Here is a 17224-nt window from a genome sequence, read left to right as displayed (position 1 = left end):
CATTCTTGACTTATCCAGGAAGTGGAAACCATTGCAATGAGTGTGACCACGTAGATATCCTGGCTCTGTCGGAGGCCTTAGGCGTTAGCATCCACATTGCTTCCATGGAAGGGGGGGGACAGCATCTGGCCCACACCATTCAAGAGGGAACCCAGCCCTCCCTACCTCTACAAAACAGCCCACTACAACACTCTACCCACATCATTGCCATTGAGGGGCCTGATAAAGGACTCCACATATCTCAGAGTTACAGGTAGTTTAGTGTTAATCTTTTTTTTTTTTTTAGCATTGTTCTGTAAAATACAATGCATTCAGTGAGTATTCAGACCCCTTGACTTTTCCCACTTTGTTACATTACTTATTCAAAAATTGATTCAAACATCTACATACAATACCCATCAATGACAAAGCGAAAATAGGATTAGACATTTTTGCAAATGTATTAAATTAAAAAACAAGTACCTTATGTAAATAAGTATTCAGACGCTTTGCAATGAGACTCGAAATTAAACTCAGGTGCATCCTGTTTCCATTGATCATCCTTGAGATGTTTCTACAACTTGATTGGAGTCCACCTGTGGTAAATTCAATTGATTGGACATGGTTTGGAAAGGCACACACCTGTCTATAGAAGGTCCCACATTTGACAGTGCATGGCAGAGAAAAAAAACCAAGCCACAAGGTCATAGAAATTGTCCGTAGAGCGTCAAAACAGGATTGTGTCAAGGCACAAATCTGGGGAAGGGTACCAAAAAAATATAATCAGCATTGAAGGTCCCCAAGAGTACAGTGGCCTCCATCATTCTGTTAAGTTCTTATTTTTTCCAGAGTAAATAACTCACGGACAGTAGAGAAGTTTTAACCAAGTTTAATTCTGCCCAAAGGTTCTGTACAGCTGTAATTCAGACAGCAAAACATTTCTCACCATCACAGTTATATACATCCCACTTAAGACACGCCTTCTCTCCAATCCTTACATCTTATGGTTCTACAGGAAGCTAATAAAGAGGGTAACAGGATACCAAACCCTTATTACTCCCTTAAGGGAATCTGTCCTCCTGACCTCAACCCCTCCTAATCCACAGGTGTCCATCTGTCTCCCCTATATCAACACGTTGCTCCTCTCGTCCACCCAACACATTAAAAAGCCATCTGTCTTTCTTCAGAGAACCATTAACTTCTGACATAAAACCCAGTCTAGTTCACTCCTTTGATTCTATGCATCTTTACTATCATTTACTTAATATCTCAATGTTTAAAGTATAGCCGATCCCAACAATTCATAAATGGAAGACATTTGTAACCACCAAGACTCTTCCTAGAGCTGGCCGCCCGGCCAAACTGAGCAATCGGGGGGAAAAGGGTCTTGGTCAGGGAGGTGACAAAGAACCCGATGGTCACTTTGACAGAGCTCCAGAGTTCCTCTGTGGAGATGGGAGAACCTTCCAGAAGGACAACCATCTCTGCAACCAAATCAGGCCTTTATGGTAGAGTGGCCAGACGGAAGCCACTCCTCAGTAAAAGGCACGACAGCCCGCTTGGAGTTTGCCAAAAGGCACCTAAAGGACTCTCAGACCATGAGAAACAAGATTCTCTGGTCTGATGAAACCAAGATTGAACTCTTTGGCCTGAATGCCAAGCATCACTTCTGGAGGAAACCTGGCACCATCCCTACAGTGAAGCATGGTGGTGGCAACATCATGCTGGGGGGGATGTTTTTCAGCGGCAGGGACTGGGAGACTAGTCAGGATTGAGGGAAAGATTAACAGAGCAAAGTACAGAGAGCTCCTTGATGAAAACCTGCTCCAGAGCGCTCAGGACCTCAGACCGGGGAGAGGGACAACGACCCTCAGCACACAGCCAAGACAACGCAAGAGCGGCTTTCAGGACAAGTCTCTGAATGTCATTGAGTGGCCCTGCCAAAGACCAGACTGGAACACCATCAAGTCACATCTCTGGAGACCTGAAAATAGCTGTGCAGCGACGCTCCCTATCCAACCTGACAGAGCTTGAGAGGATCTGCAGAGAAGAATGCAAGAAACTCCTCAAATACAGGCGTGCCAAGCTTGTAGCGTCATACCCAAGAAGACTCAAGGCTGTAATCACTGCCAAAGGTGCTTCAACAAAGTACTGAGTAAAGGGTCTGAATACTTATGTAAAAGTGATCCTTTTTTTTTATACATTTGCAAACATTTCTAAAAACCTGTTTCTGCTTTATCATTGAGGTATTGTGTGTAGATTGACGGGGAAAAAAACAATTTAGTTAATTTTTGAACAAGGCTGTAACGTAACAAAATGTGAAGAAAGTCAAGGGGTCTGAATACTGTACAGTAAATTCAAATGCGGTAAACTCCTCTCCACTTTCTTGAATGTTGCTAAAAATAAAAACAAGACTCTGATATCTCTTAAAATCATTTTATGTGAAAATGTTACAATAATTGCACTGCATTTCCATTTATGAAAATTACATCTCAGACATTCTAATTGAGATGACACTCATTAACACTACTGCTGCTTTTTCTTTTGTTTCGGTCTTTTTTTCTGATTGGAGACACTGGTCAAGGCCGTTTCCAAACCATGTAGGGGCATGTTGGGCAGGGAGAGCTTACCCATCTGTGTGGGGTACTTGGTCTTCATCACATTCTTGAATACAGGCTGAGAAATCAGGTGTTTCAGGTGCTTCTTCATGCCCTTCACCATCTTGTGCTGCTGCCTGTCGTCCTCCTCGTCCTTCCTCCCCCCTGAAAAAAACTAATGTCACTTATCTATTGATGTAAGTCCCTTTAATGTCTGGGTTTCTCATGAGGCAACCTCCCACTCCTAGATAACTCATTTAATTATGTACAGTCTTACCAAGCAAAACATCATCATCAAGATCCACCTCCAGAGCTTCTGCTGCTTGCTTAAACCAAGAGTTGTGCTGCTTCTCTCTGCTGTTGTGGAACTCAATCTTCTCTATCTTCCTGGCCATGTTGACTCGCTCCTGTCAAGGCAGACAAAACATTGTACCATATGTTATATTATGAAAGAGAAGTAAATATGTGCAGCTCCTTGCTCAGATGGATCATCATGTGATCAAATATAGGTGCCCGGCTAGGTGCCTACCTTGATGGCAGCCATGCACTGGCTCTGTATGGGAAACATGGGAACCTCCTCATCCTTTCCCAGAGCTCTGTAAATTTTCTTGAAGTTCATCATGTCATCTGGCCCAACCAGGAGCAAACTGAGCCCCTCTTTGGTGGCTCGTGCTGTCCTACCACTGCGGTGGACATAAGTCTCTGATGTCCTTGGAACCTGAGACACACAACAATGTTCTTAATTTAAGGAATAACTGTCAGAGACAAAGTATGACAGGAAGCCACCAAAGGTGTCAAAAGGCATACCTGGTAATGAATGACGTGTTGAACATTTGGAATGTCCAGCCCTCTTGCAGCCACATCAGTTGTCAGGAGCACACAGCTGTAAATATCAATGTGTAATATAGTCAACATAGTTTATGGTACAGACAAAGTTGCTGACCCACTCGAGGCTAATCCAATTCATAACTAAACCGATATGGATAATAACTAGCCTGCAGCATATACATGTCATTTTTCTATGCCTTACCTCTCCCTCTCAGCGAACCTCTCAAGGTTCTTTAGGCGCTGCTTCTGGTGCATGTTGGCATGCAGTGGCAGTGGAGTACGGTCCAGGATGACCAGCAGAGAGTTAAGCCGCTTGATGCAGTCAATACTGTTGGCAAACACCATAGTCCGGCCTGGATACTGGAGCAGGAAGTAGTACAGGAAGAAATCCTTCTCTTCCTTTTCACAGTGTATCCGTGTCTCAGTCAGGGTCTCGACTGTAGCCTCCTTCCGGGTCAGATCAATGACTTTAGGCTTGGACCTGATCCCCACTTTCTCCATAAGGAGCTCCAGCTTGCTTCTCTGGTCCACCTTCTTGGCCTTCTTCTGCAAGACGCGGGTGGGCAAGCTGTGGGCCATGGTCAGGGTGGCAGAGAACACAAATGTCTGCCTCTTTGGGTTGAACTGGACAGTGTTCAGCATCTCCAGCAGACTTTCCAGCTCAGCAAAATGGCCTCTTTCCACCATGCGGTCTGCTTCGTCAATGACTAGGCACCTATGAAAAAATAAAATCATGCCTGGTATGGAGCAAAAATTGTACTTTCCAGGCCAGATAGGGACAAACATTTGCATTGAACATGCATTATACCAACTATTTAAACACACTACTGATTACATTGACGCTACCAAAACAAACTGCTTTAGCTCACATCCTGACTTCTTACTGTTTACTTGTATGTGCTGTGTAGATAATTCAGCTTTTAGTTGCCAAGTACAGCCTACATGTAATGTAAAGTCATAAAACTACACATTGTGTATTTTATATACCTTAGCTGCCTTAGGTTGACCAGATGTGGATGCCTCTCTTTGATCATCTCCCACAGGCGTCCTGGAGTAGCAATGATGATCTCAGGTCTCCGTTTCAGCATCCTGATCTGTTTCTGCTGAGCCATTCCACCGACCACAATCGCTGTTTTTATACCTGCACACAGGAACACATCAGTTGAATCGATTCATTTAAATAGCTTTGTGAAATCTCATTCAAATCAGATTCTTGAAAGCCCACACCTACTTCATGAATAGGGTTATCACATTTTTTATGAATCAGTGGTTTCTCACAGCCTTTTGCACTCACCAGTAAACTTGGCCACAGCATCAATGTGATGTTTCACCTGTACAGCCAGCTCTCTGGTAGGGCAGAGAACCAATCCTAACAATGGCTGTTTCTCACTAGCTTTCAGAGTATCATCTTCTTCTGCTGTGTTGTCAAAGTCAAACTCCATATTCTCAATGACTTTGACGCACCCTATCTTTTCAGAGTCACTCTCATCCTCGTTCTCCTGATATATTTCTTCATCATCCTCCTCCTCCTTAATTGTTTTTTCGTCACCCTCCTCAATGATTTCTTTGTTATCAGCAGCATTGTCTTCCTCTGCTACATCTTCACTCCCCTGCTCTTCCTGCTCTGTGGTTTCATCAGTGCAGGCCTCTTTAGACTCAGCACTGGTCTTTGGAGCTGGCTCAGTGACCTCGTTGCTGGTGTCCATGGAAATATTTCTCTCAGTCCCTACAGATTCTTCCACAGTTGGCAGGTACAAGCTTTCCACCTGTGTTCCTGGCTCAGTCTGGCCTTCCGTCCCCCCCTCACTTTCATCTACTCCCTTCTTCCACTCCAGGATATGATGGATCATGGGGATGCCAAAAGACAGCGTCTTACCACTACCCGTCTCGGCTGCCCCAACAATGTCCATATGGTCTCTGATAGCAGGTGGCAATGCCAAAGCTTGAATGGCTGTGGGTGATCCGAACCCTAGACTGCTCAGTGCCTTCAACACTTGGTCAGGGACAAACAGATCCTTCCACGCTGTCACATCTGAGTTTTGGTCAGACCCAGAGCGTGCCGCATTGGTCCAATTCTTTGGTTTCTTTTTGGAGAGTTGAGACATTTTGCCTTGAGGGGGTAACTCTGGGACTGTCAGCTTCTCTACCTTTCTTTTCTTTTTCCTCTTCTTATTTTTGCCATCAGTCTTTGTATTGTTTGATTGTGGCTGAGCATCCTCAGGACACGTAACAGCATCTTGTGAGACAGTTTCTTCAGGGGCTTTCTCCTTTTCCTCCGTGACCACAACGTTCTCTGAAGCATTTTCAAGGATTTGGACTTCGTCCCTCACCTCCTCACTTTTCACTTTACTGTCCGTAGAAACGTCATCCTGTGTGGTTGGATCATTTTGTTGGGCTGTTTTCTTTTTATTCTTCTTCCTAGCTGGTTTTTCAGACGTTTCATTTTTGTCACTACCTCCCTCACATACCTCCTCCTGTTCCCCTCCATCCTTATCTCCCTCACTAGCCTTTCTTTTCTTAGCTTTTTTCTTCTCTTTTCTTTCTTCTCTCTTCTTTTTATCTTTTTCTGCTTTAGCTTCTGCTTTAGCTTCTTCCTTGGCAGAGTCTACCAGGCAGTAGTCTGTCAGCTCCTCAAAACAGACCAGTCCCCCCATGCCCTCTTCTGAAAAGAGACTGGGGTCCAGTTCTACTGCTTTCCAGCTGCCCTTCACATGGATCCCCCGTTTGGCTGACTTCGGCCGAGAGAAAGGGCGTATATTTTTCATCTGGCTCCTGTTGGGCTTCATTTTCTATGAATAGAAAACAGTTCCATAGTTAATATGATTAGGACTACATTCATGATCAACAGTAAAATGAACAAGTCTGTGTGTTCCAATTAGATAGTTTGATCTTAGTACAGTACAAAGCGCAGGCTAGAATGTTACAAAAATGTCCTTATACCAAAGCGTGTTGCTGAAGTAGCTAGCCATTAGCAAACTAGCTAACTATGATGACAACAAACGCATCAGTTGTAACTAGCAGCTACTGGTAGATAAAACCCCCTGAATTGCTGTATTCTAACTGGTACGTGCTATAGCTGGTGAAAAAAAATATAATAATGGAAACTATTCACCATCTAAGTCATTGAAAGGTGTAGCCTAGCTAGCCAGTCTGACATATTAGCTAGAACAACGTCAGCATGGTAGCTTGCTATTTTATAGCTGTCCACATGAAACACTCTGCACCACAAATTAATTCATATTTAGTACAGTTCCACGAAATATAGCTGCATAAACAGATTAAGAAATAAATAAACAACCTTTGACTGTTCACAGGAATTTCCTCCGATAAGGATAAATCACACGACTTGATTGGACTCACATATGACACGAGGACGCAGCCATGGCATTTGTGATCACGTGGTTTGAAAAACTTTATTAGTAACCATTCAGCTTGAGCAGAGAGCAGTGTTGTTGGAATGTGTGTCTGAAGTGATGGAGAAGACATCATTGACAAAGCAGATCTTACATACTACATATGAAAAGGTTATCTATAATGTAACATTTGGTCATATTTGCTTAATTTTTTAGATAATATGTGATACATGCCTTTAATTTAAGGATTCGTGTTCAGGTTACAGTTTTTATATTAGGAATATCACCAAACCAGTAGAATATCTGTTCACCTTTTAATACATACAAATTGAACATATTACATGTACAACACCTCTCCAGATACCAAATACATAGTACTCTGTACAGTCAGTTTTTGGTGGGGTCAATCACTCGGCCCATGAACAACAAGCTGTTAGTGGCCTCATGGTAAATAAAAAAGAAGAATGGTCGGTTGACAATGAAGGAAGAGGGTAAGGCATATCCAGTGATGGTGCCTTCTGTGGCAGCGGCTGCAGTGGTGCCTCTCTCATCCACCTCGATCACTGCCTTGTGCAACACCTGCAACCAAATTATCATTGCAATAATATGTTATTTGTTATTAATTTAATTATATATTTCTCAATTGATACAGATGGAAATTGGTTAAGGCCTGTTAATCCAACTGACCTCTGACACCTTCAGGCCTGGGTCTTTGCTCAACCTAGTGAGATTAGCGGTGTCATGGAAGATACTGGATATGCCCAAATCTGGAAGGATGCTGTGCATGGCGTAAGATTGCTCCATCTTAAACTTGGGCAGTTGAACTTCCAGTTTCCTGTGAAATAACAGACAACTTTCATACAATACAAAACACCGCTTACAAAAACCAATGGAATTTTGCAATGTTTCATCACAAAATACACTTGACTTTTCTATTTACATTTTTTTCAGGTTTTTGATCCAGCTGAAGAATCTCTTAGCTGTGATCTCATCATCAATTGTGGTATAATCCAGGCCTTTGTTGGGTAGCAGAATAAGCATTGAAACGCCCTGCCGGTATGGTAGCTTCAGCACCTTGGCTTTCAGGGGAATGTCATCCATTGTGTAGAACTTATCCTCCATTCTAAACATCATGGGCACCTGGACAATGTTGTAGTTGTCAATAAAGAAGCGTCCATTTTCTGTGTGATTGGGGTTGAAGGGCATCTGCCATTCACCTATGTTCCAAATATGACAAAGCATATTTATTAGGAAGAAAATGTGTTATTTTAGTCAATGCAATTTAACATTGAAAATTAAATATATTAAAACATGGGTCTACCATAATTGTATCCCATCAGTATATCTTTAAATAAGATTTTATCAGTATATCTTTAAATAAGATATACTGATAGGATACAATTATGGTAGACCCAAGTCTAAACTAAACATACTAACCAGTAAAATGTAATGTTTTTTAAGTGATATGGTGAAACTGCTTAAATCAGAGAATGCATGACATAGCTGCTCACCCTGAAAGAAAATGGTGTTGATGAGCATGAGTTGGGTGAGTGGATCCAAGTTAGAGACCACCTCCTTGACTTTGTTACCAGTCTTTCTCATTATGTAGTCATTGATCAGGGCAACGCTAGCTTTTCCATCTGCAAAGTCAACATTGTTGATGTCAGCGTTGAAGAATTTCTTGATCTGGTCACTGTAGTCTCTCTCTACCTCAAAAGTTAGGCGGACGAAGAGGGCGGTGCTCTGGTCAAATTTCAATGATCCATCTTGTGTGATGTTCCCTTGGAGGTGTTGGAAGAGTTCTGGAATTATGTCTGGCTGGTTCACCCGATCTAGGTGGGCCAGGTTGAGCCCCTTCACTATCTGGTTTCGTGTGGGACCCTGTGCTGCCATGGAGAGGGTGGCAAAAGCTGTGGATATGCTCAGGGGTGAGAAAAATATGTTTTTATCATGGTAACCTGCAATCTTTCTGTAGAGATTCATGGCAAAGTCCATGTTCTTGTAGGTCAGGTCTGTGATGTTGGGGCTCCGCTCTTGAGTTTGGTAGACAGGGGTGATGGTGCAGACATAGGTCAGGAGGAAAAGGAGTCCCACCATCATCATAGTTCTTTGGTGACTTATTTGATCCAACCTGCAATAGTACTTATAAGTCCTATGGGCAAATTGCAAGAGATAGGTTTGGAATCAATTACTAATGCATTGTATCAGGACTCATACACAAAGTAAACTGAGGCAGAAAAAAGTTCAATTGAGTAATTTTTAAATACATTTGTTTGCTATTTAGGGGCTTCAAAATCCCAACTCCCAAATAAGATTGTCACATTTCGACAAAGCAACAATGTATATCTTATCTAATATACCTACATATACTATTACAAATAGTTATATACTTCTCAATAACAGACCTACCTTTCAGCTTGGGTATCAGCAAGATATGTCAAAACCCTCCATTTACTATTTGGGGAGACAAAGTGCAAGTGTGCCTTTAGGGTTATCTATTAACTATGGGCTAGGGTTACTCAAACTGGTCAAGTCTGTTATTTTGGTTTATTTAACAATTAAAGTAAGCACTTTCAAAAGTGGAAATGATTAAACTTGAACAAATTAGGAAAATTATTTAATTAAACAATTCAGCCATGGTTATAGATCAATGAAGCAAGATTCCATAGACTTCAGTAGGAGCAAATATAATTTATTCCTGGAACGAAAAGTTTTAGATACAGCAAAGGAATGAGCATGATGTAATATCATGGTGTTGTGGAGTATAACAAACATTTGATTGTTTAGTGCCTATTGAAGAATGTCAAGAAGTGAAAATTATGCAATCATAAAAAACACAAAGCATTGCGTCATCACAACTGTGGTAAAAATGTTTTTCTCCAATAAATACGAGAATAATTTCAAGAATAGATTGAAATCAAGGAATTAGCAGAGAAGTCAACTTTGAGCACATCTCAAACTTTACATGGGATATTACTGTACTGTAGTTCTATTTTAATGGGGGGGGGGGGGGGAATCATGTGTAATACATGCTTTGAACTGGCACATCCGAACTGGACAATTCCATGTAAACACAATAATTGTTAGCGACATTGATCATTTTACTAAAAGTGTTTATCTATACTACTTCAAAAAAAACAAATCAGTTTGTGAACCATGGTGGTGGCCTGGGTGCTTAATAAAATAGCTGTGGCAAATCAGATCAGCCCTTTAAAATAACCCACACTACATAATGCTGTTTATATAACATGTTTCTTTTCATGATGCACTAATACAGCTAATAATGAATTCACCTCACTACTGGATACCAATCAATTTTTTTTATTTTTTTTAGGGAAATGGTGACCTCTTACAAGACCCAAGTGAAAGAAGACAAGAGACTATGATGGTCTTTATCAAACCAATGGTCCCATGTAGCACTCCCATACTGAAGGCTAGAGGATTATCCTAGGTAATTCCTGGTTTCCTGTCTGTAACACACCTCACCATTGTGCCCATCTACCACACACACACCTCGGCACAGTAGGCTCCATTAAGACCCCTCCCAGAGGAAAATAACATGCGTAGGAATAAAAAAAACAACACAAATTAGACAAAGAAGGCGCTGTGGTAGAAAGGCCATTACAGGCTTCAAATAACTGCATCGTCCCTCCTCCCGGCCTCAGCGTCACTTGTGTTAGATGAGACTAGTGCTTTTTTAAATTGTTATTTTCTTCTCTACAACCTGTCAGCAAACTAGCCAAGAGAGCCGTGTCAACCTTCTGGCCGGCCATAATGTTCGCTCATGGGAAGAGTTAGAGGAGGGGATGAGGTTTCCCCATGATGGGGGTACCAGCCAAGGCAGGTAGTAGTCAACGTAGGCTTCTGTTGGACCTCCCTCCACCTTACTGGCTGCGTTTGGCTAGTGCATCCTCCTCTGTGCCACTCTTCCCGGATTCTGGAAAAGATGAGGGAGGGTAGCATTCGCTCTTTGAGTTTGAGTCTCAACCTATTAGCGCAATTCATAAGGTAGTACTCCAAATATTACTGTATGTACTCATTTCCGCATTACCTGTGCTTTCTGTAGATTGTTGAGGTGAAGTGGGCTGAGCCAGCTGTTGGGACTGTCTACATGGTAAACAGAGTGGATTTACAGGTTAGCGTTGCCTAGTCCAGGTCTTTTTTATAACCACACACACACAGCCATGCACACATAGACACAAACAGAATAATATTCCAAAGGTTACAGCACTCACCTGTCAAAGTAGGCTTGTCTCCGCCTTCGCAGTTCCTCGGCTGAGAGTTTCTCACTCTGAGGTGCTCCCCCAGCAATACTCCCTGGTGCCTGGTCTGACGATGTTGTCTTGGCAACAAGCCCCCATTTCAACATTGACTTATCGCTCATTACTGGGCCTAGGCAGACAAAGACAAAATGACAGATATTAGTGTGGAGATACTTTTTTTAAATCACATTGTCATACATGATGCAAATTGCATAATGACTGTGTTAGCAGTCTGTTCATATATACAGGTCTAAATCAGCAAATGTATCATGAATCGATTTTGTGTGTGATATTCTGGGTGATTTTGTAACTGTTGCTTACCCAATATAGCCTTACCCTGCATGCTGAGCTGTATTGCCCTGCGAAGGTCAGCCTCTTCATCCTCCACCTCCATGTCCTGTCTACTCAGGGCCAGGGCCTTCCTCAGCTCCTCCTCATCCTCTTCCACCACCCCCTCTTCCACGCCAGGGCCTGTCTTCAGCACACTACCCTGCCCTGATGATCTGCTACTCAGAGTGAAAATAATTGTGGGGGTTAATTCTCTCCCCTTAGCAAATATAAATTACTTGAGATGTTTGAGATGTTACAAAATCTGACAGTATGGGGGAATGGTGGTCATTTGTGATCTGGAGCCTACTCTTTCTCTCTTACCCCATGCCACTACTCAACTGAGCCTCGTTCTCTCCAATCAGCTTTGGTCTCTCTTGCTGCTGCACCTTCATGATCCCCAGTATCTGCTCTGCGTCACACCCTGGGAGATTTCCTCGGATCACAAATATGGAATACCCTGCAAAAAGACAGGCCTTCTTTGACCAACTAGCAAATCTGAGAAATCAACAGCACAATAATATAAACAAGGAAAATCACATATGTCAGGTTGTTTTACCTTCTTGCTGTAACTGTGCAAGGAAGAGGGCTAGGTATGTGTCTGATATCAGCTCTGGTCCAGTCAATAATGAATTCAAATTAAACCACTGCAATGACAAATAGGGTTAAATCATGAGACTATATCATCTGTCCCAGATGTCTGAAGTGAAATCAATTATAAATGATAAAAGTGTATTTATTTTCATCACAACTTATACCTGTTGCCCAAGTTTTCGTATTGTAAACCAGTGCTCCTTGTAGTTGCATATAAATGACTTTTCATTTCTGAAACATGAGGACATTATTTCAATTGATGTGCCAAGAGGATATAAACCAACCAATAAATTCGTAAAATTTCAAGGTAGGAATTTGAAGATTTGTATCACATCCAGTGTGTTTTTACATTGGGTTTATCATAAGCCTCTGGTACTCTCGACTGTTGAAGAGGGTCAGCTCCAAACCCCACACTGATAATGCATTGCTGATAACCTGATGGAGAAACCACAGAATAGTGTTATCATGAGGTAATCTTGATATGCTGATTTTGAATAATTCCACTTTTTCATCCCTCAATCCCAAATATTATGATTATTATGTGTTCATTGGTTGCACTAATTCCACTGTTTGTTTACACAACCTGGGGTGCGTTCAGTTCGGCTCAGCGTTTTTTATGTTGAGTGACAGTTTGTACTGAACAACACGTTTCCCCAAAACGGTGCGCACTGTTCTTCAACAGCCTTTGTGGTACATTTGCTCCCATTTGATGGGTGCTGCGAGGTGTGGCTTGATCAATATATAATATATATTTTGAAAATTTGACCTTTATTTAACTAGGCAAGTCAGTTAAGAACAAATTGTTATTTACAATGATGGCCAAAACCGAATGATGTTGGGCCAATTGTGTGCCGCAATATGGGCCTCCCAATCACAGCCAGATCAGATGTGATTCAGACTGGATTCGACCCAGGGACTGTAGTGACGCCTCTTGCACTGTGATGCAGTGCCTTAGACTGCTGCGCCACTTGGGAGCCCAATATGGATGTGAGATCATTTGAAATGGCAAAACTTGTGCAGAACACCATGCACAATCTTCCTCTGGGCCACCATAATCACACCTTTCTTCAACTGGTCATTCAGTACAGTACCGTTTCCGTTGAATTAAACGTTGAACACCACACCCGTTTCAAGCATTCATTATGTAACCCTGAAGGCACTGCATGCAGAATTCTTTTATTTAACTAGGCAAGTCAGTTAAGAACAAATTCTTATTTACAGTGACGGCCTACCCCGGCCAAACCCGGAAGACGCTGGGTCAATTGTGCGCAGCCCTATGGGACTCCCAATCACGGCCGGATGTGATACAGCCTGGATATGATACAGCCTGGAAACGTTTGTGACTTTATTTTTATATAATGTTACCATGAGGATCAGGATACATTCATTATCAGATAAATTGTTCATATATTTCAACTTATAATGCATGATAGTTGGCTTTGTTACTCACTTGTATAGAAAAGAAACCACTGTCATCCATGTTACCAGATGGTTGCTGCAAATACATACAAATAAAGAGCATTAGCTCACATTCTAAAAGCCACTAATAAACTGCTGTATGTATCATAACAAGTCCAAGAACCGTCCTTCACCTGTAAAAACGTTATGTACTCCTCACTACCTATACCACCCTCTGCCATCCTCATCCTTTCCTCCTCATCCAGTTGATGGGCAATGGACGATAGGTCAACGGGAGTAAAATACTCGCCTTGCAGAAGGTTGTTAAGGCAATGCTGAGCACACAGGGAGCCCTCTTGCTGTAAATAGGAATGAATGCATAAATCACACCTGTACTAGGAACTGCTAGGAAACGAGTCAACAGCAGCTACTTAGCTAGCTAGTTAACGTACAACGTACAAATAATTCTCACATTATTACCAGTTCAAAGTAGATAACTTTATATAGATAGGTTACACGAATATGTTAACTAGCTAGCCAGGTCTAGTAAAAGTTGAGACAAGTTGGAAACTGGGACAAAGATAACTTATCAGATAGCTAGGTTAGCTATCAATAGCAAGCTGGGTAGTAATATGGCAAACCCCTCCAGCTACTTCAGATGTACATTTGTGCAATTTAGCTAGCAAGCTACTTTAAATCGAGCGTAATGCACACTGTAAACTTGATAATAGAAAGAAAACAGACACGCTTACTTTCTCATGAAAGATGGACTCCATGTTTAAATTTACTGCGAAACATCATACTCTGACCTTCGACCATGCTGGGTTCAGGACGGAACAGCCAATCAGCTCGCAGTATTCGTTTGTTATTGTTTACACACGCTAGATCGATTTTTGCGATAGACATAACACGAATATATATAACAAGACACGTCTTAGTGTAAAATCAAATTAATTCATACTACCTGTGTATTATATATAGTTAGCATTTATTTTAATTCAACAGTTTGAGGCGAGATCAGAGATATTGGAGAAAGGCAATGACTGGTGAAACATAAGGCCCCATTCAGCAGACTGTCTTTCAATCGCGTTCCCGTTGTCATGCTGCGTCACGCGGTTGCTAAGCTAATCGTCACGCAATCCCGTCTCAAAATCAGGGTATTAGTTGATAAACATGCCGATTTTCTTCGAAGTTATGTAATGTCACGATTCTAATGCTATACGATATTACAGCGAACAAGTTAATTATCTCGGAAAATATTTGTAATGTTGTACTTCTTGTTCATGAAATGAATGTTAAGGTTCGGTTTTTGAGCTAGCACCCAATTGATTTCCATTCGCTCCTTGAAGCAGAGCTCTCCTTGTCCCAGAATCGCCCAAAATGCACAACGCGACCCATTGATGGCGCATGGGTAACGTCCACAATTGGGCGTTAATACGATTCCAATGGCATTTCATGTCTCCTCAAAAGTATTTATGGCCAGGTCGAGGACCGTCGCAAAAAGAACGCCAGAACGTCCCACTGGCAACAACAGTTTTACCGAATATGGCAGTAGGCGATTTAAAAAAGAAATAATAAACTTAGTAAGGTATGTGCTAAATGTAATTTGTATTGATTACAGTCGTATTTAATTGGCTCGTTCAATTTGATAATTTACTGAAGATATGGTTTCACATGATATTTGAAAGGTGTTTTACTTGGTGGACGCTCTACGCACCCCTCGCTAGCAACATTTGCTAGTTAACTAATGTTGCAAGAAAGCTATTTTGGTGGGCATCACATTAGCTAGGTAGTTAAAATACACTACATGACCAAAAGTATGTGGACACCTGCATGTGGAACATCTCATTCCAAAATCATGGGCATTAATGTGGATGTGGTACCCCCTTTGCTGCTATAACAGCCTCCACTCTTTTGGGAAGGCTTTCCACTAGATGTTGGAACATTGCTGCGGGGACTTGCTTCAATTCATCAAGAGCTATAGTGATGTTGGGCACTGCGTTCCAATTCACCCCAAAGGTGTTGGATGGAGTTGAGGTCATGGTTTTGTGCAGGACAGTCAAGTTCTTCCACACCAATCTCAACAAACCATTTCTGTATGGACCTTGCTTTGTGCATGGGGGCATTATCATGCTGAAACAGGAAAGGGCCTTTCCCAAACTGTTGCCAAAAAGTTGGAAGCACAGAATGATCTAGAATTTCTTTGAATGCTGTAACATTAAGATTTCCCTTAACTGGAACTAAGGGGCCTAACCCGAACCATGAAAAACAGCCCCAGACCATTATTCCTCCTCCATCAAACTTTACAGTTTACACTATGCATTTGGGCAGGTAGTGTTCTCCTGGCATCCTCCAAACCCAGATTCGTCCATCAGCCAGATGGTGAAGCATGATTCGTCACTCCAGAGAATGCGTTTCCACTGCTCCAGAGTCCAATGGCTGCGAGCTTTACACCAGTCCAGCTGACGCTTAGCATTGCGCATGGTTATCTTAGGCTTGTGTGCGGCTGCTCGGCCATGGAAATCCATTTCATGAAGCTCCTGACGAACAGTTCTTGTGCTGACATTGCTTCCAGAGGTAGTTTGGAACTCGGTAGTGAGTGTTGCAACCGAGGATAAATTATTTTTACGCGCTTCAGCACTTTGCGGTCCCGTTCTGTGAGCTTGTGTGGCCTATCAATTCGCGGCTGAGCCGTTGTTGCTCCTAGATGTTTCCACTTCAAAATAGCAGCACTTAGAGTTGACCGGGGCTGCTCTAGCAAGGCAGAAACTTGACGAACTGACTTGTTGGAAAGGTGGCTGCCTATGACGGTGCCATGTTGAAAGTAAGGCCATTCTACTACCAATGTTTGTCTATGGCCAAGTGCTCCATTTTTATACACCTGTCAGCAATGGGTTTGGCTGAAATAACCGAATCCACACATCTCAAGGGGTTTCCACATACTTTTGTATGTATAGTTGTATGTCTGGTAATTGAATTGTGTTCACACAGCTAGCTAGTGAAGATGTTCTTGTTGCTAGTTAGCTACGTTGTCACACAGCAATTGAGAATCTTGAGTGTTGTTTTGTGGGTGTATGTCAAGGTTTGCTTCTGCACCAATGTAACTTAGCTGGCCTGAGTCTCCCGGGGTGTGTTTGTGTGTGCCTGGTGAGCGTGAAATACACTGATCCCTTATTGATATCACTTGCTAAATCCACTTCAATCAGTATAGATGAAGGGGAGGAGAGGGTTTAAATAAGGGTTTTTAAGCCTTGAGACACGGATTGTGTGTGCCATTCAGAGGGTGATTTAAGTACCTTTGAACAGGGTATGGAAATAGGTGCCAAGCGCACTTGTTTGTGTCAAGAACTGCGATGCTGCTGGGTTTTTCAAGCTCAACAGTTTCCTGTGTGTATCAAGAATGGTCCACCACCCAAAGGACATCCAGCCAACTTGACACGACTGTGGGAAGCATTTGGAGTCAACATGGGCCAGCATCCCTGTGGAACGCTTTCGACACCGTGTCCCGATGAATTGAGGCACTTCAATATTAGGATGGTGTCCTTAATGTGTGTACAAATATATATTTTATGCTGCCTTAGGTGAAAAGTCAGTATTGTGTGGTGTGTACCTACAGTTGAAGTCAGAAGTTTACATACACCTTAGCCAAATACATTTAAACTCAGTTTCACAATTCCTGACATTTAATCCTAGTAAATCCTTAGGTCAGTTAGGATCACCACTTTATTTTAAGAATGTGAATTGTCAGAATAATAGCAGAGAGAATTATTTATTTCAGCTTTTATTTATTTCATCACATTCCCAGTGGGTCAGAAGTTTACATACACAATTAGTATTTGGTAGCATTCCCTTTAAATTGTTTAACTTGGGTCAAATGTTTCGGTTA

At 42.0% G+C, this 17224-nt stretch overlaps 3 protein-coding genes and 1 long non-coding RNA gene across 7 annotated transcripts; 1 reads left to right on the top strand and 3 right to left on the bottom strand.

Annotated features, from left to right (window-relative positions):
• Nucleotides 1–2401: 2401 nt before the first annotated feature.
• ddx24 (DEAD (Asp-Glu-Ala-Asp) box helicase 24) lies at nt 2402–6905 on the bottom strand. 3 transcript variants are annotated; one of them, XM_014210796.3, is made up of 8 exons: nt 6703–6905; nt 4699–6193; nt 4392–4545; nt 3607–4119; nt 3384–3459; nt 3106–3294; nt 2854–2983; nt 2402–2741 (listed from the first exon to the last, which is right to left on the bottom strand). In XM_014210796.3, the coding sequence occupies exons 2-8, from the start codon at nt 6188–6190 to the stop codon at nt 2506–2508; spliced, it is 2790 nt and encodes a 929-aa protein (XP_014066271.2). In that variant the 5' UTR covers nt 6191–6193; nt 6703–6905; the 3' UTR covers nt 2402–2505. The 3 variants fall into 3 exon arrangements, with proteins under 3 accessions (XP_014066271.2, XP_014066269.2, XP_045579445.1); XM_014210794.3 differs by having other exon boundaries at nt 6765–6905; XM_045723489.2 differs by lacking the exon at nt 6703–6905 and adding an exon at nt 6517–6661.
• A 152-nt stretch (nt 6906–7057) lies between these two features.
• On the bottom strand, nt 7058–9310 carry serpina10b (serpin peptidase inhibitor, clade A (alpha-1 antiproteinase, antitrypsin), member 10b). The gene is made up of 5 exons (XM_014210797.3): nt 9167–9310; nt 8269–8909; nt 7698–7974; nt 7445–7592; nt 7058–7336 (listed from the first exon to the last, which is right to left on the bottom strand). Exons 2-5 carry the CDS (start codon nt 8858–8860, stop codon nt 7145–7147), a joined length of 1209 nt encoding a protein of 402 aa, XP_014066272.2. The 5' UTR covers nt 8861–8909; nt 9167–9310; the 3' UTR covers nt 7058–7144.
• On the top strand, nt 8407–12177 carry LOC123744602 (uncharacterized). Its single transcript, XR_006770964.1, has 4 exons — nt 8407–8685; nt 10092–10208; nt 10824–10892; nt 11350–12177. It is a non-coding gene; the product is annotated as an uncharacterized LOC123744602 (long non-coding RNA).
• LOC106611010 (ataxin-3) lies at nt 9434–14882 on the bottom strand. 2 transcript variants are annotated; one of them, XM_014210803.3, is made up of 11 exons: nt 14091–14882; nt 13533–13697; nt 13391–13435; nt 12290–12375; nt 12105–12171; nt 11906–11993; nt 11671–11806; nt 11341–11525; nt 10993–11149; nt 10809–10864; nt 9434–10694 (listed from the first exon to the last, which is right to left on the bottom strand). In XM_014210803.3, exons 1-11 carry the CDS (start codon nt 14112–14114, stop codon nt 10642–10644), a joined length of 1062 nt encoding a protein of 353 aa, XP_014066278.1. In that variant the 5' UTR covers nt 14115–14882; the 3' UTR covers nt 9434–10641. The 2 variants fall into 2 exon arrangements, with proteins under 2 accessions (XP_014066278.1, XP_014066279.1); XM_014210804.3 differs by having other exon boundaries at nt 11356–11525; nt 14091–14879.
• Between the last annotated feature and the right edge of the window lie 2342 nt (nt 14883–17224).

This window comes from Salmo salar, chromosome 09 (genome assembly GCF_965601325.2).
Source record: "Salmo salar chromosome 09, fSalSal1, whole genome shotgun sequence".
Taxonomy (NCBI): Eukaryota; Metazoa; Chordata; class Actinopteri; order Salmoniformes; family Salmonidae; genus Salmo; species Salmo salar.
The sequence above is the reverse complement of the archived record's forward strand: the minus strand, read 5'-3'. Positions and strand labels throughout refer to the sequence as shown.

Coding starts and splice junctions, on each gene's coding strand:
- serpina10b (XM_014210797.3), bottom strand. CDS start 8,860: ATGATGATGGTGGGACTCCTTTTCCTCCTGACCTATGTCTGCACCATC. Junction 7,593..7,697: donor ATCAAAAACCTGAAAAAAAT/GTAAATAGAAAA, acceptor GTTATTTCACAG/GAAACTGGAAGTTCAACTGC. Junction 7,337..7,444: donor CAGGCCTGAAGGTGTCAGAG/GTCAGTTGGATT, acceptor ATTTGGTTGCAG/GTGTTGCACAAGGCAGTGAT.
- ddx24 (XM_014210794.3), bottom strand. CDS start 6,893: ATGATGTCTTCTCCATCACTTCAGACACACATTCCAACAACACTGCTC. Junction 3,295..3,383: donor AACACGTCATTCATTACCAG/GTATGCCTTTTG, acceptor TGTGTGTCTCAG/GTTCCAAGGACATCAGAGAC. Junction 2,742..2,853: donor TGATGATGATGTTTTGCTTG/GTAAGACTGTAC, acceptor AGTTTTTTTCAG/GGGGGAGGAAGGACGAGGAG.
- LOC106611010 (XM_014210803.3), bottom strand. CDS start 14,114: ATGGAGTCCATCTTTCATGAGAAA. Junction 13,436..13,532: donor AGTACATAACGTTTTTACAG/GTGAAGGACGGT, acceptor ATGTATTTGCAG/CAACCATCTGGTAACATGGA. Junction 12,172..12,289: donor AGGCTTATGATAAACCCAAT/GTAAAAACACAC, acceptor CTCATGTTTCAG/AAATGAAAAGTCATTTATAT.